This window comes from Eleutherodactylus coqui, chromosome 3 (assembly GCF_035609145.1).
Source record: "Eleutherodactylus coqui strain aEleCoq1 chromosome 3, aEleCoq1.hap1, whole genome shotgun sequence".
In the NCBI taxonomy this organism is placed as follows: domain Eukaryota; kingdom Metazoa; phylum Chordata; class Amphibia; order Anura; family Eleutherodactylidae; genus Eleutherodactylus; species Eleutherodactylus coqui.
Genome location: NC_089839.1, coordinates 107,715,788 through 107,738,521, shown reverse-complemented (window position 1 = coordinate 107,738,521; position 22,734 = coordinate 107,715,788). Strand labels below are relative to the sequence as shown.

Genomic DNA, 22,734 nt, shown 5'->3' with positions numbered 1-22,734 from the left:
GAAGGTTTTGTGCCAAAAGGGACTGATATTTGGAACTGTTCATAATTCCCTCCACCTTGACTAAAACCTAGTATTTTAACAGGGGTGTGTTGACTTTTTATAAACAGTGTAGGTGGCAGAGGTATCTTTTTCAGGGCCACAGCCTACAAAGAACATTTTAAAGTACTGTTGGTAGGGTTAGCAGTTTAGCACCCCAGGTACAAATGAATTATTATCACCAGACTATGGAAATTGATGGTGTACTGGAAAATGTCATCAGGTCAGGTTCCCATCTGGATTTACTGAATCACTTCTGAAGTTTGGAATATTTTCCATATTACTGTTACTATTCTCCTAGTCTTTAGTTTGCATATACAAGAAAATGAAGACTTTGTGGGGAAAAAAAGTATTTATTTTGCATATTGAATGGTAGAATGTTCTAAACTGTGTTTTCTTTACAGTTATCAGAAGTTGCAGCTATTTATCTTAACAGATAACCCAGTGCTTAGTAAAGTATCTGAAAAAAGATGGAGAATTCAATCAAGTTATTTCCTTTTTCCACTCTTTGCACTTTTTCTCTTCTGGGCTGATGGAGGTTTCTTGTCTTCTTCTAAGTGACTGTTGGCTTCTTCAGCTGCATTACCTTCCTGCTTTCTTTTTTCAGTTTCTACCAATTTTCTTCTATACGCTTCCTGGGCACTGAAAGTCTGCTCTCGAGCTCTATCAAGTGATATCTGCAAGAACATGAAAATATGTATTTTTATATATCAATGTGAGTTTTGCTTTCGAAATTTCCAGTCTGTTGTGACCTTTAGTAGACTAGATGGAACAATGTCTCTATAACGCCACCTACTGGAATGTAGCATCCTGCAAGTAAATGTCGGACCTTTCAACAAGCCCTGTAACAGTGACTGGGAGTATAAGCCAAAGCCAGTATTCTCCAGAAGGAAAAGAGAATTATGTACAGACAAACTGTTTTGGGGTGATTTCTCCTCATCAGTGTACAGTATGTTTCTGACTTAGCTGGTGAGAAGCCTACAGATGTGGGTCAAGATGGCTATTGTTTCTCTTTAAAGAGAACACCTAGAAGGTATGAGGACACTTATAAGGCCATACATGCTCTTCTGGGAAATATGCGAATTGGAAGTTGGGACAATGCCTCTACAGCACCACCTATTGGAAGGAAGCATTCCTCAAAACAATGTTAACAGGCCTTGCAGCAATGACTGGGAGCATGTATGGCCTTATAAGTCTCTTATGCATTCTAGGTATGTTCTCTAAGGAGAAACGATACCCTTCCTGACCCATGTCTATAGGCCTCTCACTGCGGTGCTTAAATCAGGGTCCTTGATTGTGACTCTGTAAGATGTCCTTTTAAGTCACGCTGTGCCAAGGTGACTGCAGGCTGCCTGGCCTTTTCCAGCTGTGCTCCTATGTGTCCCTAAGAGGCTAATCTGCCCTATGACACTCTTGAGGGGAAATGCCCTGATTTTTTCAGATGTGTTCTCTGAATAAAAGGTATTTTGGTTAAAAATCATAAATTAAGACTATTGTTGTGTTTCAGTTAAAATTTCATAATTTTTTATGTTGTTAACTTACTTTGGAACCTTTGAACCATTTCATGTTATTTGCTAGACATGAATTGAGATAATGAAAAATTACTGAAAAATTAGGTGTTCTAAGACTTGTGACCGGTAGTGATACCAATAAGATGACTGCTGAAATTTTTGCTTTAAAAAAGCAGGAAGCATCAGCCAATTATTAGGCTCTTTGTACTAGTTAATGGGAAGTAGATGCGCTAATCAGGTGCTGCCTCACAATGTGATCAGAAAGCAGGTGTTAAGTTTTCTCAACCCATGGTAAGTTTTATTTTTACATGCTTGACAAAGACCTCTGAAAGGTCGAAACGTCACAGCGTTTTACTTGTGGAAGAATAAAGAAGTTTTTACTTTTTCTATGAAAAGTTTCAGTGTGCTGATCCTGCTTCATTTGATCGTATGGTAACTATTAGAGATGAGCGAGCACCAAAATGCTCGGGTGCTCGTTACTCGGAACGAACTTTTCGCAATGCTCGAGGGTTCGTTTCGAATAACGAACCCCATTGAAGTCAATGGGCGACCCGAGCATTTTTGTATTTCGCCGATGCTCGCTAAGGTTTCCTTGTGTGAAAATCTGGGCAATTCAAGAAAGTGATGGGAACGACACAGCAATGGACAGGGCAGGCGAGGGGCTACATGTTGGGCTGCATCTCAAGTTCACAGGTCCCGCTATTAAGCCACAATAGCGGCAAGAGTGGGGCCCCCCCCCTCCCAAAAACTTTTACTTCTGAAAAGCCCTCATTAGCATGGCATACCTTAGCTAAGCACCACACTACCTCCAACAAAGCACAATCACTGCCTGCATGACACTCCACTGCCACTTCTCCTGGCTTACATGCTGCCCAACCGCCCCCCCTCCCCCCCACAGCGCACACCAAAGTGTCCCTGCGCAGCCTTCAGCTGCCCTCATGCCACGCCACACTCATGTCTATTTAGAAGTGCGTCTGCCATGAGGAGGAACCGCAGGCACACACTGCAGAGGGTTGGCACGGCTAGGCAGCGACCCTCTTTAAAAGGGGCGGGGCGATAGCCCACAATGCTGTACAGAAGCAATGAGAAATAGAATCCTGTGCCACCGCCATCAGGAGCTGCACACGTGGGCATAGCAATGGGGAACCTATGTGCCACACACTATTCATTCTGTCAAGGTGTCTGCATGCCCCAGTCAGACCGCGGTTTTTAATTCATAGACACAGGCAGGTACAACTCCCTATTGTGAAGTCCCTGTGGACCGACAGCATGGGTGGCTCCCTGGAACCCACCGGCGGAGCATAAAAATATCCCATTGCATTGCCCATCACAGCTGAGGTAGTAATGTCATGTTTAATGCAGGTGGGCTTCGGCCCACACTGCATGCCCCAGTCAGACTGGGCTTCTTTACAAGTGGAAACAGATGCATTTATAATTCCCTGTGGACCCACAGCAGGGGTGGGTGCCAGGAAGCCACCGACGGTACATAGAAATATCCCATTGCATTGCCCAACACAGCTGAGGTAGTAATATCGTGCTTAATGCAGGTGGGCTTCGGCCCACACTGCATGCCCCAGTCAGACTGGGGTTCTTTACAAGTGGACAGATGTAGGTTAAACTCCGTGTGCACCTACAGCATGGGTGGCTCCCTGGAACCCACCGGCGGTACATAAAAATATCCCATTGCATTACCCATCACAGCTGAGGTAGTAATGTCATGTTTAATGCAGGTGGGCTTCGGCCCACACTGCATGCCCCAGTCAGACTGGGCTTCTTTACAAGTGGAAACAGATGCATTTATAATTCCCTGTGGACCCACAGCAGGGGTGGGTGCCAGGAAGCCACCGGCGGTACATAGAAATATCCCATTGCATTGCCCAACACAGCTGAGGTAGTAATGTCGTGCTTAATGCAGGTGGGCTTCGGCCCACACTGCATGCCCCAGTCAGACTGGGGTTCTTTACAAGTGGACAGATGTAGGTTAAACTCCGTGTGCACCTACAGCATGGGTGGCTCCCTGGAACCCACCGGCGGTACATAAAAATATCCCATTGCAGTGCCCATCACAGCTGATGTAGTAATGTCATGTTTAATGCAGGTGGGCTTCGGCCCACACTACATGCCCCAGTCAGACTGGGGTTCTTTACAAGTGGAAACAGATGCATTTATAATTCGCTGTGGACCCACAGCATGGGTGGGTGCCAGGAAGCCACCGGCGGTACATAGAAATATCCCATTGCATTGCCCAACACAGCTGAGGTAGTAATGTCGTGCTTAATACAGGTGGGCTTCGGCCCACACTGCATGCCCCAGTCAGACTGGGGTTCTTTACAAGTGGACAGATGTAGGTTAAACTCCGTGTGCACCTACAGCATGGGTGGCTCCCTGGAACCCACCGGCGGTACATAAAAATATCCCATTGCATTGCCCAACACAGCGGATGTAACATCAGCTGTAATGCAGGTGGGCTAAAAATTCATTTGATTACACTGTAGGCGAGGGCCCACAAAAATTGCTGTATCATCAGTACTAATGTACATCCAAAAAATTGGCCATGGCCAACCAAGAGGGCAGGTGAAACCCATTAATCGCTTTGGTTAATGTGGCTTAAGTGGTAACTAGGCCTGGAGGCAGCCCAGTTTAACGAAAAATTGGTTCAAGTTAAAGTTTCAACGCTTTTAAGAGCATTGAAACATATTAAAATTGTTTAGAAAAATTATATGAGTGAGCCTTGTGGCCTAAGAAAAATTGCCCGTTCAGCGTGATTACGTGAGGTTTCAGGAGGAGGAGCAGGAGGAGGAGGAGGAATATTAGACACAGATTGATGAAGCAGAAATGTCCCCGTTTTGGATGGTGAGAGAGAACGTAGCTTCCATCCGCGGGTGCAGCCTACGTATTGCTTACGTATCGCTGCTGTCCGCTGGTGGAGAAGAGAAGTCTGGGGAAATCCAGGCTTTGTTCATCTTGATGAGTGTAAGCCTGTCGGCACTGTCGGTTGACAGGTGGGTACGCTTATCCGTGATGATTCCCCCAGCCACACTAAACACACTCTCTGACAAGACGCTAGCCGCAGGACAAGCAAGCACCTCCAGGGCATACAGCGCGAGTTCAGGCCACGTGTCCAGCTTCGACACCCAGTAGTTGTAGGGGGCAGAGGCGTCACGGAGGACGGTCGTGCGATCGGCTACGTACTCCCTCACCATCCTTTTACAGTGCTCCCGCCGACTCAGCCTTGACTGGGGAGCGGTGACACAGTCTTGCTGGGGAGCCATAATGCTGGCAAAGGCCTTGGAGAATGTTCCCCTGCCTGCGCTGTACATGCTGCCTGATCTCTGCGCCTCCCCTGCTACCTGGCACTCGGAACTGCGCCTTCTGCCACTAGCGCTGTCGGATGGGAAGTTTACCATTAGTTTGTCCACCAGCGCCCTGTGGTATAGCATCACTCTCGAACCCCTTTCCTCTTCGGGAATCAGAGTGGAAAAGTTCTCCTTATACCGTGGGTCGAGCAATGTGTACACCCAGTAATCTGTAGTGGCCAGAATGCGTGTAACGCGAGGGTCACGAGAAAGGCATCCTAACATGAAGTCCGCCATGTGTGCCAGGGTACCTGTACGCAACACATGGCTGTCCTCACTAGGAAGATCACTTTCAGGATCCTCCTCCTCTTCCTCCTCCTCAGGCCATACACGCTGAAAGGATGACAGCCCAGCAGCATCTGTACCCTCAGCAGTGGGCCAAGCTGTCTCTTCCCCCTCCTCCTCATCCTCCTCATGCTCCTCCTCCTCCTCAACGCGCTGAGATATAGACAGGCGGGTGCTCTGACTATCCAGCGACATACTGTCTTCCCCCGGCTCTGTTTCCGAGCGCAAAGCGTCTGCCTCTATGCTTTGCAGGAAACTTCTCAAGATGCATAGCAGAGGAATGGTGACGCTAATGATTGCAGCATCGCCGCTCACCACCTGGGTAGACTCCTCAAATGTTCCAAGGACCTGACAGATGGCTGCCAACCAGGGCCACTCTTCTGTAAATAATTGAGGAGGCTGACTCCCACTGCGCCGCGCAAGTTGAAGTTGGTATTCCACTATAGCTCTACGCTGCTCATAGAGTCTGGCCAACATGTGGAGCGTAGAGTTCCACTGTGTGGGCACGTCGCACAGCAGTCGGTGCACTGGCAGATTAAACCTATGTTGCAGTGTCCGCAGGGTGGCAGCGTGCGTGTGGGATTTGCGGAAACGTGCGCAGAGCTGGCGCACCTTTCCGAGCAGGTATGACAAGTGGGGGTAGCTTTTCAGAAAGCGCTGAACCACCAAATTAAAGACATGGGCCAGGCATGGCACGTGCGTGAGGCTGCCGAGCTGCAGAGCCGCCACCAGCTTACGGCCGTTGTCACACACGACCATGCCCGGTTGGAGGCTCAGCGGCGCAAGCCAACGGTCGGTCTGCTCTGTCAGACCCTGCAGCAGTTCGTGGGCTGTGTGCCTCCTATCTCCTAAGCTGAGTAGTTTCAGCACGGCCTGCTGACGCTTGCCCACCGCTGTGCTGCCACGCCGCGTGACACCGACTGCTGGCGACGTACTGCTGACACATCTTGATTGCGAGACAGAGGTTGCGTTGGAGGAGGAGGAGGAAGGTGCTTTAGTGGAGGAAGCATACACCGCCGCAGATACCACCACCGAGCTGTGGCCCGCAATTCTGGGGGTGGGTAGGACGTGAGCGGTCCCAGGCTCTGACTCTGTCCCAGCCTCCACTAAATTCACCCAATGTGCCGTCAGGGAGATATAGTGGCACTGCCCGCCTGTGCTTGTCCACGTGTCCGTTGTTAAGTGGACCTTGGCAGTAACCGCGTTGGTGAGGGCGCGTACAATGTTGCGGGAGACGTGGTCGTGCAGGCCTGGGACGGCACATCGGGAAAAGTAGTGGCGACTGGGAACCGAGTAGCGCGGGGCAGCCGCTGCCATCATGCTTTTGAAAGCCTCCGTTTCCACAAGCCTATACGGCAGCATCTGTAGGCTGATCAATTTTGCAATGTGCACGTTTAACGCTTGAGCGTGCGGGTGCGTGGCGTCGTACTTGCGCTTGCGCTCAAACTGTGGCACTAGCGACGTCTGGACGCTGCGCTGAGAGCCATTGCTGGATGGGGCCGAGGACAGCGGAGGTGATGGTGTGGGTGCAGGCCAGGAGACGGTAGTGCCTGTGTCCTCAGAGGGGGGTTGGATCTCAGTGGCAGGTTGGGGCACAGGGGGAGAGGCAGTGGTGCAAACCGGAGGCGTTGAACGGGCATCGTCCCACCTTGTGGGGTGCTTGGCCATCATATGCCTGCGCATGCTGTTGGTGGTGCCTCCCCAGCTGATCTTGGCGCGACAAAGGTTGCACACCACTGTTCGTCGGTCGTCAGGTGTCTCTGTGAAAAACTGCCACTCCGTAGAGCACCTTGACCTGTGCAGGGTGGCATGGCGCGAGGGGGCACTTTGGGAAACAGTTGGTGGATTATTCGGTCTGGCCCTGCCTCTACCCCTGGCCACCGCACTGGCTCGGCCTGTGCCCACACCCTCACTTGGCCCTCCGCGTCCTCGGCCGCGTCCACATCCTCTAGGCCTACCCCTACCTCTCAGCATGCTGTATTACCAGTGATTTGATTTCCCAGTCAGGAAAGACAATGGCGCAAGCCTGCAGTAAACCGTAGCTGGTTGCGTCTGATTTTTGTACGTTCTCCACGCAGCACACACGTACACGGAGACCTTAGGACTGACACAGGCAGGCCAAATATAATTAATTGAATTCGCTTTTTTGCAAAGGGAGGGCCCCACTGCGGATATTCAATGAACAATACGTTTAATAACTGTGGTGTGGCCCTGAAAAAGTGTCACACAACTTTAGTGTAGCAGAGTTATTAACTCTGGCAGAGCAGGTATTTGCCAGTCAGGAAAGACAATGGCGCAAGCCTGCAGTAAACCGTAGCTGGTTGCGTCTGATTTTTGTACGTTGTCCACGCAGCACACACGTACACGGAGACCTTAGGACTGACACAGGCAGGCCAAATACAATTTCTTTTCCTTTTTTGCAAAGGGAAGGACCCACTGCGTATATTCAATGAACAATAACTTTTAGAACTGTAGTGTGGCCCTGAAAAAGTGTCACACAACTTTAGTGTAGCAGAGTTATTAACTCTAGCAGAGCAGGTATTTGCCAGTCTGGAAAGACAATGGCGCAAGCCTGCAGTAAACCGTAGCTGGTTGCGTCTGATTTTTGTACGTTGTCCACGCAGCACACACGTACACGGAGACCTTAGGACTGACACAGGCAGGCCAAATATAATTTATTTTCCTTTTTTGCAAAGGGAAGGACCCACTGCGTATATTCAATGAACAATAACTGTGTTGTGGCCCTGCCTACACAATTCTGTCCCTGTAGTATCAATGGAGGGTGCAATGCTCTGCACAGACGATTTTTAGAAAAAAAAAAATATGCAACACTGCTAACAGCAGCCAGCACAGTACTGCACACGCTTAAATTTGGCCCTAGAAAGGACCGTTGAGGTTCTTGAAGGCTACACTCACTCCTAACACTCTCCCTGCCTATGCACCACTTCTGTCCCTAATACCGGGTGCAATGCTCTGCACTGCCGATTTTGAGGAAAAAAAAAAAAAAACACTGCTAGCAGCAGCCTGCACACAGGTAGATGTGGCCCTAAGAAGGACCTTTGGGGTTCTTGAAGCCTACACTGACTCCTAACGCTCTCCCTACAGCAGCACCAGCACGATAGTACTTTCCCTCAGCTAACTCACAAGGCATGTGTGGCGAGCCGCGGGAGGGGCCGACTTTTATACTCGGGTGACATCTGATCGCCCCAGCCACTCACAGCAGGGGGGTGGTATAGGGCTTGAACGTCACAGGGGGAAGTTGTAATGCCTTCCCTGTCTTTCAATTGGCCAGAAAAGCGCGCTAACGTCTCAGAGAGGAAACTGAAAGTAACCGGAACACCGCGTGGTACTCGTTACGAGTAACGAGCATCCCGAACACCCTAATATTCGCACGAATATCAAGCTTGGACGAGTACGTTCGCTCATCTCTAGTAACTATGTTTATGAGTCATTAAAGGGGTTCTGTCAGCAAAAAAACCCAAAATTCTATACTCACCTGTAGCTCACTGGGCCGTTCACCAGACACCTCCTTGTCTTCCCATGTCCGTCCTGCAGGCTGAATAAGGTAGTGCAGAAGCTGGCAGCTTCCACAACAAGTACTTCCGCCCTGGTCAGTGGTTGGCACATGATGCTAGGCGCACGATGCAACACTCCTACGCCGGCCGTGTCTAACCGCCGGAGTCGACGGCCAGTGCGCATGTGCGCTCGCCATTGACTCCGGCGGTTAGACGCAGCCGGCGTAGGAGTGACGCGTCACGTGCCAACCACTGACCCGGGCAGAAGTACTTGCCGCCCGGCAGTGGCCACGGCAGTAGCGAAGCTGGAACTTTGCCAGCTTCTGCACTGCCTTATACAACCTGCAGGACGGACATGGGAAGACGAGGAGGTGTCTGGTGAACGGCCTGGTGAGGTACAGGTAAGTATAGAATTTTTTTTTTTGCTGACAGAACCCCTTTAAGTCCAGACCTGACTGATAGGATCTTGCACCACGCCTTAAGGCTCCCCCACACGGTGGTTATATTGGTTGTGCTGCTGCCCATCAGCTTAAAGTTTAATTTTTATCTCCATGTTATGGATGAGTGTCCCAGCCCAACTGTGGGTCGGCTGACCCAAATTCACAGTACTGTAGATCCCTAGGAGGCTGTGAGTTGAGGTCAGTAGGCCTTTGGTTGAGACAGGAAACTCATCTGTAATAGAGGCACAAAATGCACGCAAAATATAATACACTTGTTTGAAACTGGTCTACGTGTATCTGTATGATCCTGTTGTGTCACATTATATATAATTCCCCCCTCTAGCCTAGAATACAAAGTAGTGAGGAATTGCCCTAGATCAGTTACATTAACCCCTTCACTTCCTTAGCCCAGATTTGGGGAAGATTTAATTGGTATGATAGACTTTTTCCTATATTTTGTTGTCTAAAACATGGATGCATCTTATGGTCAGAAAAAAAAATAGTAATACTGGTAGCACAGAAATTAGAGGGCCATGTAGCAGAACACACAATAGCCCCCAGACCCAACTGAAAATCCCAATATTTCTTCAATAAAGGAGTTTTCCGAGTTAATTATATTTAAATATATTGTCATTCTGAAAAATAATAAAATCACTTATGCTCTCCCACTCTGGATCCCAGCAACTCCAATGACGCATCTCCTGTTCTAACCGCTCACTCCCCTTACAACCTACAGTTGGTGATATCCTGTAAACAGGCTGACAGCTGTAGCCAATCACAGAACACTGCTGAGGCCTTGATTGGCTTTAACATTCAACTGTACACCGAATGTTATCAACTGCAAGACGTAAACAGAGCTGCCGGGGAGAGCAGGTGATGCAGCGCTGGAGCTGCAGGGGTCTGGAGCAGATGATTATACAGGTGTGGACGAAAATATGAAAACACCATACGAAATGCATGGGATTTAATCATAAGTACAGAGCTACTAGCCTTTTGATAGCTGCTTGGCTAAGAGTTTTCCCACCAAATTTGTGTTTACTTCACCTCTTGCCCTGCTCTGGGTGGTTTTGGGATCCAACTGTAACAGCAGCTCAGTGGCTCAAACCCCTCACCAATGGAACCTTATTGCTTGGGCAGATGTTCACTTTTGCCACGCAGCATCTGTGTCATATTACCTCCACTTAAAATCAGTCACTACATGTCTTATTGAAATATCTTCTATATCAATCGCAAAATCTGTTTGTATCATAAAAAAATCCACAGTTCTGGTCCGATTTTAGTGAAATTTTGCATGAGCGTTCTTCAGCACCAGGCAGCGAATACTGGCATAATTAAAAATCTTTGTTGCAAGTAGCAACCAATCACAGCTCAGCTTTCACTTCTTATACTGCTGAGGTACAATGAAAGCTGCGTCTGCTGGTGGCACTTATGTAGCAACTAATGACGCTAATGAACATTTCAGCTAAAAGAAATATTACTAAAGATGATTGTGCATAAGGTTGATGTGCCAAGTGAGCAGCACCTCACAATCACATTTTTGACGAGCGAATGATTTGGGACCACTGCAAAATGGCGTAGTAACATCACTTATTATGTAGAAGAAGGAAATAACTTTGAAAGTCAAATGTTCAATGATCGATCGTTGCGCTTATAGCGCTGTGCAACACACGGGTATATAACCTAATGATTTGTAATCCCATGTAACTTAAGGCATGCATTTTGTATGGCGTTTCCATATTTTTGTCAACCCCCTGTATGTTCTTATTATCTTTCAGGATGACAAGCTATTTGTAATAAAAGAATATAACTCTGTTAACATAATTTCATAACCTATTTGTAGGCATTCGATCTGTGTTTTACTATGCATATAGCTCCAACCCACCAGCTTCCCTTTAAACTCTTACAGAATAAAATGATGCAATTCCAGGTGCCTATATCCATCACTGAGGGAGCTCTGCCTAGGGATTTATACAGCAAGAATTAAACTCGATAGGTTCTGTAAAAATAAACTTGCTTAAGTTATGATCCTTCATACCCATCCACAGCTCTGATCCCAAATGAAGATGGATCTTAAATGTCCCATATTGCTTTCACTCCGCTATGTATTCTTCAAATGCCGTTAGAAATCATACACATATATTCACCAGAATAGGCATCTGTCACAATTCCAAGGTGGCCACATTTATTGAGGTATACAATGCAGCTGCTGATGCGTATGCCATCTCATAAATGCACAATGCTTAGATGTCTTTCCAAATGGAAATTGTCCCTCTGGTAAGCTTTCTTCCTCAAGGCATGTGCCTATTGTGCCTAAAGGGTTATTTGGTTAAGTGCTTTGGTTACAGTTAATCGATGTCCAAAAGGTAATTAACTCCTGGCATCAATTAATTTAGTCAGATCCTGGAGATTTCTCTCAAATCATAATCCCACTAAACATATACAAACATATTTTTTCTTTACCTGCAAATCTTCATACATCTGTAGAACTTTATGCTTTTGCAAATTTCTTGCATTTTGTTCTTGCTCTCTTTGTTTTAAAATCTCTTCTTTAAGTTGTCTGAATTGTCGAATTTCCTCTGCTTTCTGCAATGCCTGCTGCTGAATGACCTGTTCATCTCGCAGTACTGCTTCTGACTGTCTTCCTCTGTTAAAATAGTATGTTAGCACCACAATAAGCATATATGAGGGATTGTATGATTGTATGTTACTGCTAGATTCAGGTTAGGGAAGGTATCATTTCTCCTTAAGGAGACCACCTAGAAGATGTGTGAGAAGACTTATAAGGCATCCATGCTCCTCTGGGAATTATGCAAAGGGAAGATGGAACAATACCTCTGCAGCGCCACCTACTAGAAGGCAGCAACCTGCTGCACACTGATGAGGGGCAATCATCCTGAAACAACTGTCTGTACATAGTTATTATGGCTTTGGCTCACAATTCAAAGTTATTGTTATGAGGCTCGTTTAAAAAGTCGGACATTGACTTGCAGGAATGCTGCCTTCCAATAGGTGACGCTGCAGAGATATTATTCCCAACTTTTAGATCCAGTGAATGTACTAAGGAAGCTGAGAGTAACGAATACTAAGAGAATGGATTACTTATAGAACTAAATACATAAAGACTTATCAAGAATCATTTTAGAACTGGTGTGCCTGCGTGATACAGAAGGAAACGGTCAGGTTTAAAAATACCTTAGAGAGGAATGATGGAATGAATTTATGAGGTTTGGCTAATCTCCAGTCCTTAGCTTTGTTAAAACTGGTTGTATAAAAATGAGTAATGGAAATTAGCAATAAATTTAGGGTGTCCAAAAAATGTATATACACTTCATCAGCTATTAACTCTCTCACTCACTGAGAAGATAAATTAAAGGGGTTGTCCCGCGGAAGCAAGTGGGATTATACACTTCTGTATGGCCATATTAATGCACTTTGTAATATACATCGTGCATTAAATATGAGCCATACAGAAGTTATACACTTACCTGCTCCGGTGCTGGCGTCCTCGTCTCCATGGCGCTGACTAACGCTGTCTTCTCCTTCCATTAGACGCGCTTGCGCTGTGCGGTCTTCTGCTTTGTTCAATGGAGCCGCTCCGGCGTGCTCACGCCGCTGAGGTCTTCTGCGCATGCGCAGACCAGCTCTGCGGCGCGAGCACGCCGGAGCGGCTCCATTGAACAAAGCAGAAGACTGCACAGCGCAAGCGCGTCTAATGGAAGGAGAAGACAGCGTTAGTCGGCGCCATGGAGACGAGGACGCCAGCACCGGAGCAAGTAAGTGTATAACTTCTGTATGGCTCATATTTAATGCACGATGTATATTACAAAGTGCATTAATATGGCCATACAGAAGTGTATAACCCCACTTGCTTCCGCGGGACAACCCCTTTAAAACTGGTGCAAAGGAAAATTGGCTTTGTTGGCCATAGCAACCAATCAGATTCTGTTGTTGTTAGCCCTTTAGTTGTTCATGACCCTCGGTGACCCTAAAGGTGGGCTCCCTCATGTTTTTCGGTTTTGAACTTATTTCAGTTGTGTGATATCCATGCCAGTATCAGCTTTGACAGTATCCATCATGTCCTTTGGCGGCCAGGGCTTCTGCCACTTATCTGTTCAAGTATTATAGATTTTTCTAGAGACTCTGCTCGCATTACATGGCCAAAATACGTGAGCCTGAGCTTGGTCATCTTGTCCTCCAGTGAAATATCGGGTTTTATACGGGACTTCTCTGTTTGTTACTCTCGCCATCTAGGGCTTATGCTGCAGCTTTCACCAGCACCACAGCTCAAACGTATCAATCCTCCTTCTCTCAGCTTTTTTTGCAGTCCCACTTTCACATCCATACATGGCTATGGTGAAAACGGTGGTTTGCACTATCCTGTGTTTAGTTGCTATGCCGATATTACAACTTTTCCAGATTTTGACCATGTTCAGCATCGCGCTTCGCGCTTCTCTGGCATAGATTCTCCAGCCTGGGCAATTTGCGGACCAAGGATGATAAAGTTTTGCATGCATTCTACCTTTGGAGAATGAAAGCAGACCTGATTGGTCGATATGTCTTTTTCTTTTTATTTGTCAGTTTTGATTTATCGCTCCAACTTAATTTTCACTCTTTTCAGGCTTATCCAATTAGAAATAATGAGTAAAGCCAGACTAAGCTTTTAACAAAAGAAATTTATCCTAAAGCACTACTTGAAGTTTGAAAATGCAGTTGAAGTGCAAAGACAGCTTCAGACAGAGTTCTGAATAAAAAAGTATCTCCAGAGTCCAGATTGTTTAGTGTGATGAGGCTGCATTTAAATTAAATGACTCAATAAAGGCTCATTTACACGCAAAGACAATCTTTCAAAGGATTGAAAGATTGACAGTTCTAGTGATCAATTTTCAGAAAAAACTAATGGGCACTAATGCCCATTAGCACTTTATCAGCTTCATTTGCATGTGAATGAGCCTCCAGCAGCGTTTTGCAAATCCCAGCATGTGGTCTGGACTTTGCACTTAGCTGCATTGACTGCGGGCTGTAAACTAAATACAATGTAAGCAGCTGCTCCCGTGGAGAACACAGCATGTGGTCCCTGCTATCTCTCTCCGGATGAATGATAGATTTTATGCTCACCTAAAAAAATCATCATTCAGCTGAAGGGTGAAAGATGGAAGCATTTACACACAATTATCGTCTAAAGCCATCATTTGAATGAATTTTGAGCGATAGTCGTTGCGTGTAAATGGGGTTTTAGCCACCACAATTACACCTACTGGAGACCTGAGAATCCACATATTATGGAGGAACATCATGTTAACTTACCAGGAGTTACAGTGTTGTGTGGCTCATCAACAAAGAAATTCATTGGATCATCCTTGTTTGCTACTGTGACTGCTACAGTTTATTTGAACTTGCTACAGCAATCTGTCATGCTGCGCATTTAACCCCTTAGTGACCAAGCCTGTTTGCGCCTTAATGACCAGGCCAAATTTTGCAAATCTGACATGTGTCACTTTAACATGGAAAAATACCAGAAAGGTTTTGCATATCCAAGCGATTCTGACATTGTTTTTTCGCCACATGTTGTACTTCATGTAGGCAGAAAAAAAAGACCGATAGAATGTGTTTATTTATTAAAAGCGCCAAAATTGGGAAAATTTTGAAAAAATCGTCATTTTTTCACATTTCCAACTGCAATATCTCAAATATGTGCAAACATAATATAGAAATTTTTGCTAAGATATATATTTCCATCCGTTTACTTTATTTTGGGTGCATATTGGAAAAACTTTCGTTTTTTTTTAACCATTTAGGAGACGTACAAATTTAACATTACTTTTCAGCATTTTGAGGAACACTTATGTCATTTTAAAGACAGGACTTTTTTCTATAATACAGATGAAAATGAGAATTTGCACCCCAAAATAGATACCCCTGTTTGTCCCGTGCTCAGAAACATACCCATTGTGGCCCTAGTATTACGTCTGGATGCACAATGGGGCCCAAAATGAAAGGAGTAACCGGTGGCTTTCGGAACAGAAATTTTGCTTGAAGAAGATTTAGTCCCCATTGCCCACTTGTAGAGCCCTTGAGTGATCAAAACGATGGAGAACCCCCACAAGTGACCCCATTTTGAAAAGTAGACCCCTTAACGAATTTATCTAGGGGTACGATGACTTTTTTGACTTCATAGTTTTTGAATGAATCTAAGTCGAGCAGAAGGAGAAAAATTACGATTTTCATTTTTTTGGTAATTCTGTCATTTTAAAAGCAGTTTTTTTGTACAGCACATATATGAATGAAGACTTTCACCTCAAAATGGATACCGCTGTTTGTCCTGTGCTCAGAAACATACCCATTGTGGCCGTATTATTACGTCTGTATGCACAATGGGGCCCAAAATGAAAGGAGCAACCGGTGGCTTTCGGAACAGAAATTTTGCTTGAAGAAGATTTAGTCCCCATTTCCCCCTTTTTACAGCCCTTGAGTGACCAAAACGATGGAGAACCCCCACAAGTGACCCCATTTTGAAAAGTAGACCCCTTAACAAATTTATCTAGGGGTACGATGCCTTTTTTGACTTCACAGTTTTTGAATGAATCTAAGCCAAGCAGAAGGAAAAAATTATGATTTTCATTTTTTTGGCAATTGTGTCAATTTAAAAACAGTTTTTTTTGTACGGTGTACATAGGAATGAAGACGTTCACCCCAAAATGGATACCCCCGTTTGTCCTGTGCTCAGAAACATACCCATTGTGGCCCTAATCTACTTAAAGGACACATGGCTAGGCCTAAAATGGAAGGAGCACCCGTTGGATTTCAGGGTACAACGGAATAAATTCCAGGCCCCATTGCCCACTTGTAGAGCCATTGAGCAGCCAAAACGATAGAGAGCCCCCACAAATGACCCCATTTTGAAAACTAGACCCCTTAACAAATTCATCTAGGGGTGTACTGCGTATTTTGACCCCACAGTATTTGAATGAATCTAAGCAAAGCAGAAGGAAAAAATTACGATTTTCATTTTTTTGGCAATTTTGTCAATTTAAAAACAGTTTTTTTGTACAGTGTACATAGGAATGAAGACTTTCACCCCAAAATGGATACCCCCGTTTGTCCCGTGTTCAGAAACATACCCATTTTGGCCCTAATCTACTTACAGGACACATGGCTAGGCCCATAATGGAGGGAATGCCCGCTGGATTTCAGGTTACAACTGAATAAATTCCAGGCCCCATTGCCCACTTATACGGAAAAAAAATTGACTTCCTAAAAATACCCCCCCCCCCCCACCCCCCTGACATCCCCATTTTTTGGCATTTCCTAAATATTACATAAAAGTAATAATATAAACTGCGTTTTATGTCCGAAGACAGGGGTAATTACGGAGGCTGGTTGGGATGGGCACATGGGGCAAGAAAACCGGGTATCCCCCACCCCCTCTCTCGCTTTTTTGGGGGTATTTCGTGACCTCAGCAGCAGGGATGGGGTGTAAAAAGTGGCGCTGTGAGGCTTTTGTAATCTTGCTGCGGTGCAGTGGTCTCACATAGAAGGCGCTCAACAAGCTGCTCCTGGAACTGCATGAAGATGAGCTTTCCCGGGGCTTCTTGTAAATTACGGATTACAGGTAGCGATCTAAATAATGCCAGGCTCTCACGGCCGTATGCAGAATCCGCTTACGGAGGCCTGCAGCGGATTCCAGCTGTGACCCTGCGTACGGCCACATAATGTACTGCGCATAACTGCCTACTTACACAGGCGGTCATGCGCAGTACACTGTTTTTTTGTTTATATTTCCCGCGCCGTTGCTTAGAGATGACCCGGGTACCCGCAGCCCGTTCACAATGTGTTTGCATATGGGCTGCGAGTATATCCGCGGTCATAGAGCACAATGGGTTCTAGGTCGCGGATATCCGCGGTAAAATATAACATGCTGTGTTCTGTTTTCTGCGAGTGGATTACGCAATTTCGACCCGCTAATTGGGAGGAATTGTGTAATCCAGTGCATGCGATTGATCCGTGGATTACCGCTGATCAAGCGCATGCAGAACCCGTAATTCCTCTCCGGTCATGCATGACCGGCCTAATGTTAGATCGCTACTTTATCACGTGACCGGGGACCGCTCAGCGAGGTCTCCGGTCACTGCTCCAAGCACTCAGCGACCGTTGGTCGCTGGGAGCAAGGAGATTTAAAATTTCCTGGGCTCCCCGGCTCCTGCGAATGTGTCCGGCATTTTGCCGGTGGGCGCATGCGCAGCAGCCGGAAGGGTCCATGGAGGATAATCGCATCTGGATTCAAATGCGGAAGCCTCCGAGAAGATGTTTCATCTCCTCTCACCGATCGCATCGGTGAGGGGAGATGAAACTTCCACTTTTTAAAGAACTTTTACGTGATCGCCATTATGCATTGGATAACGGCGATCACGTGACCAGTAACCACATACCGCGGCTCCCCGTGACATCTCCAGGCTCTTGGCTACCTTTGGTAGCCAGCAGCAGGGAGATTTTAAATTTCTTGGGCAATCTTTCACTTTTGCGCATGCGTCCGCCATCATGCTGACGGGCGCATGTGCAGAAGCTGGGGTAAGGTCCACGGATCAACATCCCACCAGGGAACAAATCCGGGACCTTGGGTACGTAATTTCATCCCCCCTTACGGATACGATCCGTAAGGGGAGATGAAACTTTAACTTTTTAAACTTTTTTTAACTTTTTTTTTTGTTTTTACTTTTTAACTTTATATGATCACCGTTATCCGATGGATAACGGTGATCATATGACTGGAAACCGCATACAGCGGTCCCCAGTCATATCTCCCTGCACTCGGCTATCTGTGACAGCCGGGTGCAGGGAGATTTTGAATTTGCCGGCCTCGCCAGCCTTCTGCGCATGCTCGCCACAGTGGCGCATGCGCAGAAGCCAGCAGATGGTCCTGACACCGGCCGGAGAACACGGAGGAAGGGGGGTGAGTATTTTCACCTTCCCTCATGGATCCGATCCATGAGGGGAGGTGAAGCTTTTCTTTTTTTTACTTTTTTCTCATCTTTTCCGCGATCCCCGTTATCCATTGTATAAGGGCGATCACGGTACCGGGGACCGCTCACTGCGGTCCCCGCTGACATCTCCTACCTCCTGGCTAGCTACAGGAGCCGGGAACCAGGAGATTTTAAAATTCCCGGGCTGCCAGGCCTTCTGCGCATGTGGCTGACGTAATGCCGCCTGGCGCGCATGCGCAGAACGCCGGCTTCGGGACCCGGAGGACCAGGAGAGTGGGGAGCCATGCGGCGGACCACGGTGAGTAATTTCAGCTGCCCTGATGGATCCGATCCATCAGGGCAGCTGAATCTTTAACTTTTTTCAAACTTTTATTTACTTTTTTGCGATAGCACCGATCGCATTGCCGGGGGGGGGGTCCCCACAGCCCGGGATGACAGCTCCATGCTGTCGGCGACCTGCGGACACCGACAGCATAGAGCTCTCACTTCCGTAGCCCGAGGGGCTTTATTTCCTGCAGGAGACGTGTTTTTACGTCCTCAGAGAATAAAGCCCACTTCGGGAGGACGTAAAAACACTATGGGCTGGTCGTTAAGGGGTTAAGAGGACTTTAAGGATGAAGAGTTTTATTTCCAACAGGGTAGAGCACCCCCACACTACCATCATGATGTAAGGAACTACCTTGATGACAATCTGCCAAACAGATGGATTAGCAGAAAAGGTTCAGTAGAATACCCTCCACGTTCAGCAGACCTAACGCTACTAGACACTTTTTATGGATATACTTAAAAGACAAAGTTGACGGCAAAAAACAGCAACAGTTAATGAATCGAGAGCAGCCATTGGACAAGAATGTGCACAGATACCAAATGAAATGATTCTTGATGTTTGTAATTCCATTGCTTTGTATTACCCGCAGTGCCTACGTCAGAATGGTCCTCAGATTGAATACAGTCGTTGACAAAAAGCAATTAGAGAAAAGTGAAGAATGCTATGTTAATAAACAATGACTTTATAACCATTTAGAGTATTTAAACATTTTTTGGGACACCCTCTATGTTCAAGAGGGTTATGAGATTAGAAGAAAAGGTCAGCAACAATACTATTCTTGTCCATATGCTGTGTCTGGTATTACAGCTCAGACCTGTTAAAGTGAAAACTCAGAAAACTCCTATATACCATATACTATATAATATTACTGAACTACTAAGGTCTGAAAAAAATAACTGTATGAAGTTTTGTAATGATTCTAAGTAGTATTCAGGGCAGTGTGCAATACTTGGGCCTATTACTAATCACAAAGTGATCACATACTGCTATGATATGCGTACTAGTTAACTAATTACTAGAGATGAGCGAGCGTACTCGTCCGAGCTTGATACTCGTTCGAGTATTAGGGTGTTCGAGATGCTCGTTACTCGAGACGAGCACCGCGCGATGTTCGAGTTACTTTCACTTTCATCTCTGAGACATTAGCGCGCTTTTCTGGCCAATAGAAAGACAGGGAAGGCATTACAACTTCCTCCTGTGACGTTCCAGCCCTATACCACCCCCCTGCAGTGAGTGGCTGGGGAGATCAGGTGTCACCTGAGTATTTAAATCTGCCCCGCCCGCGGCTCGCCACAGATGCATTCTGACAGAGATCAGGGACAGTGCTGCTGATGCTGCTGCTGTTATAGGGAGAGCGTTAGGAGTTATTTTAGGCTTGAAGAACCCCAACGGTCCTTCTTAGGGCCACATCTGACCGTGTGCAGTACTGTTAAGGCTGCTGTGAGCAGTGTTGCACTTTTTTTTTGTATATCGGGCGTGCAGAGCATTGCGTCCTCAGTCTGCAGTCCTTGTACATAGCATAGGGCCAGTACTGGTGAGGCAGGGAAAGAGATATACTGTCTATATAGGCAGTGGGCTTTTTCAAACAAATTTGGGAAAAATACTATCTTTGGGCTGCCTGTGATCGTCTTGAGTGTACTGCGTCTCTGCTGGGGGTAGTAGTCCTAATTATTACGCAGCTAAGTGTTACAGCAGGCGTGCGCAAAATTGTTTCCTGGCTCTGCGTTGCCCGTTACATCACCGCCGTCATCCCGTCCAGAGGCAAACAGTCTGCAGTAATTTTACATAGTATAGGGCCAGTACTGGTGAGGCAGGGAACGAGATATACTGTCTATATAGGCAGGGGGCTTTTTCAAACAAATTTGGGAAAAATACTATCTTTGGGCTGCCTGTGACCGTCTTGAGTGTACTGCGTCTCTGCTGGGGGTAGTAGTCCTAATTAATACGCAGCTAAGTGTTACAGCAGGCTTGCGCAAAATTGTTTCCTGGCTCTGCGTTGCCCGTTACATCACCGCCGTCATCCCGTCCAGAGGGAAACAGTATACATATATACGCTGCCTACAGTATCTGTCTGCTGTCCCAGCTCAGCCTTTAAAAAAATAGAAGCAAAATACTTAAGGCCTACTAGTGGCCTTTGGACACTTGACTGCTTCTGCGCTGTGAATTCCACTAGCTCAGTCATACGCACCTACGTCTCACTACAGGCTTGCGCAAACTTCTTTCCTGGCTCTGCTGTGCGTTCCGTAAGCGAAGTCAGCCTCCAACCACAGGCCAATAAGCGGCACATTTAATTACAGCATTCTGTTTCTGCACTACTGGTAATACACCATGCTGAGGGGTAGGGGTAGGCCTAGAGGACATGGACGCGGGCGAGGACGCGGAGGCCCAAGTCAGGGTGTGGGCGCAGGCCGAGCTCCTGATCCAGGTGTATCGCAGCCGACTGCTGCGGGATTAGGAGAGAGGCACGTTTCTGGCGTCCCCAGATTAATCTCACAATTAATGGGTCCACGAGGTAGACCTTTATTAGAAAATGAGCAGTGTGAGCAGGTCCTGTCGTGGATGGCAGAAAGTGCATCCAGCAATCTATCAACCACCCAGAGTTCTACGCCGTCCACTGCTGCAACTCTGAATCCTCTGGCTGCTGCTCCTCCTTCCTCCCAGCCTCCTCACTCCATTACAATGACACATTCTGAGGAGCAGGCAGACTCCCAGGAACTGTTCTCGGGCCCCTGCCCAGAATGGGCAGCAATGGTTCCTCTCCCACCGGAGGAGTTTGTCGTGACTGATGCCCAACCTTTGGAAAGTTCCTGGGGTCCGGGGGATGAGGCTGGGGACATCCGGCAACTGTCTCAAGAGCTTTCAGTGGGTGAGGAGGACGACGACGATGAGACACAGTTGTCTATCACTCAGGTAGTAGTAATTGCAGTAAGTCCGAGGGAGGAGCGCACAGAGGATTCGGAGGAAGAGCAGCAGGACGATGAGGTGACTGACGCCACCTGGTTTGCTAAGCCTACTGAGGACAGGTCTTCAGAGGGGGAGGCAAGTGCAGCAGCAGGGCAGGTTGGAAGAGGCAGTGCGGTGGCCAGGGGTAGAGGCCAGGGCCAGACCGAATAATCCACCAACTGTTTCCCAAAGCGCCCCCTCGCGCCATGCCAACCTGCAGAGGCTGAGGTGCTCAAAGGTGTGGCAGTTTTTCACTGAGAGTGCAGACGACCGACGAACTGTGGTGTGCAAGGTTTGTCGCGCCAAGATCAGCCGGGGAGCCACCACCACCAGCCTTACCACCACCAGCATGAGCAGGCATATGATGGCCAAGCACCCCACAAGGTGGGACGAAGGCCGTTCACCGCCTCCGGTTTGCACCACTGCCTCTCCCCCTGTGCCCCAACCTGCCACTGAGATCCAAACCCCCACTCAGGACACAGGCACGACCGTCTCCCGGCCTGCACCCACACCCTCACCTCCGCTGTCCTCGGCCCCATCCAGCAATGTCTCTCAGCGCACCGTGCAGCCGTCGTTAGCGCAAGTGTTTGAGCGCAAGCACGCAGCCACGCACCCGCACGCTCAAGCGTTAAACGTGCACATAGCCAAATTGATCAGCCTGGAGATGCTGCCGTATAGGCTTGTGGAAACGGAGGCTTTCAAAAAATGATGGCGGCGGCGGCCCCGCGCTACTCGGTTCCCAGTCGCCACTACTTTTCCCGATGTGCCGTCCCAGCCCTGCACAACCACGTCTCCCGCAACATTGTACGTGCCCTCACCAACGCGGTTACTGCCAAGGTCCACTTAACAACGGACACGTGGACAAGCACAGGCGGGCAGGGCCACTATATCTCCCTGACGGCACATTGGGTGAATTTAGTGGAGGCTGGGACCGAGTCAGAGCCTGGGACCGCTCACGTCCTACCCACGCCCAGAATTGCGGGCCCCAGCTCAGTGCTGGTATCTGCGGCGGTGTATGCTTCCTCCACTAAACCACCCCCCTCCTCCTCCTCCTCCTACGCAACCTCTGTCTCGCAATCAAGATGTGTCAGCAGCAGCATGTCGCCAGCAGTCGGTGTCGCGCGGCGTGGCAGCACAGCGGTGGCCAAGCGTCAGCAGGCCGTGCTGAAACTACTCAGCTTAGGAGAGAAGAGGCACACGGCCCACGAACTGCTGCAGGGTCTGACAGAGCAGACCGACCGCTGGCTTGCGCCGCTGAGCCTCCAACCGGGCATGGTCGTGTGTGACAATGGCCGTAACCTGGTGGCGGCTCTGCAGCTCAGCAGCCTCATGCACGTGCCAT

At 47.6% G+C, this 22,734-nt stretch overlaps 1 protein-coding gene across 2 annotated transcripts in view; it reads right to left on the bottom strand.

Moving 5' to 3' along the window:
* Positions 1–369: 369 nt before the first annotated feature.
* Positions 370–22,734, bottom strand: part of ADGB (androglobin) — a 243,210-nt gene continuing 220,845 nt past the window's right edge. For both annotated transcript variants that reach the window (XM_066595947.1, XM_066595948.1), the window contains exons 34-35: positions 11,604–11,787; positions 370–713 (exon numbers count right to left, since the gene is read on the bottom strand). In XM_066595947.1, coding sequence (XP_066452044.1) covers positions 525–713; positions 11,604–11,787 — 373 coding nt within the window. In that variant the 3' untranslated portion in view covers positions 370–524. The remainder of the gene's footprint in view (positions 714–11,603; positions 11,788–22,734) is intronic.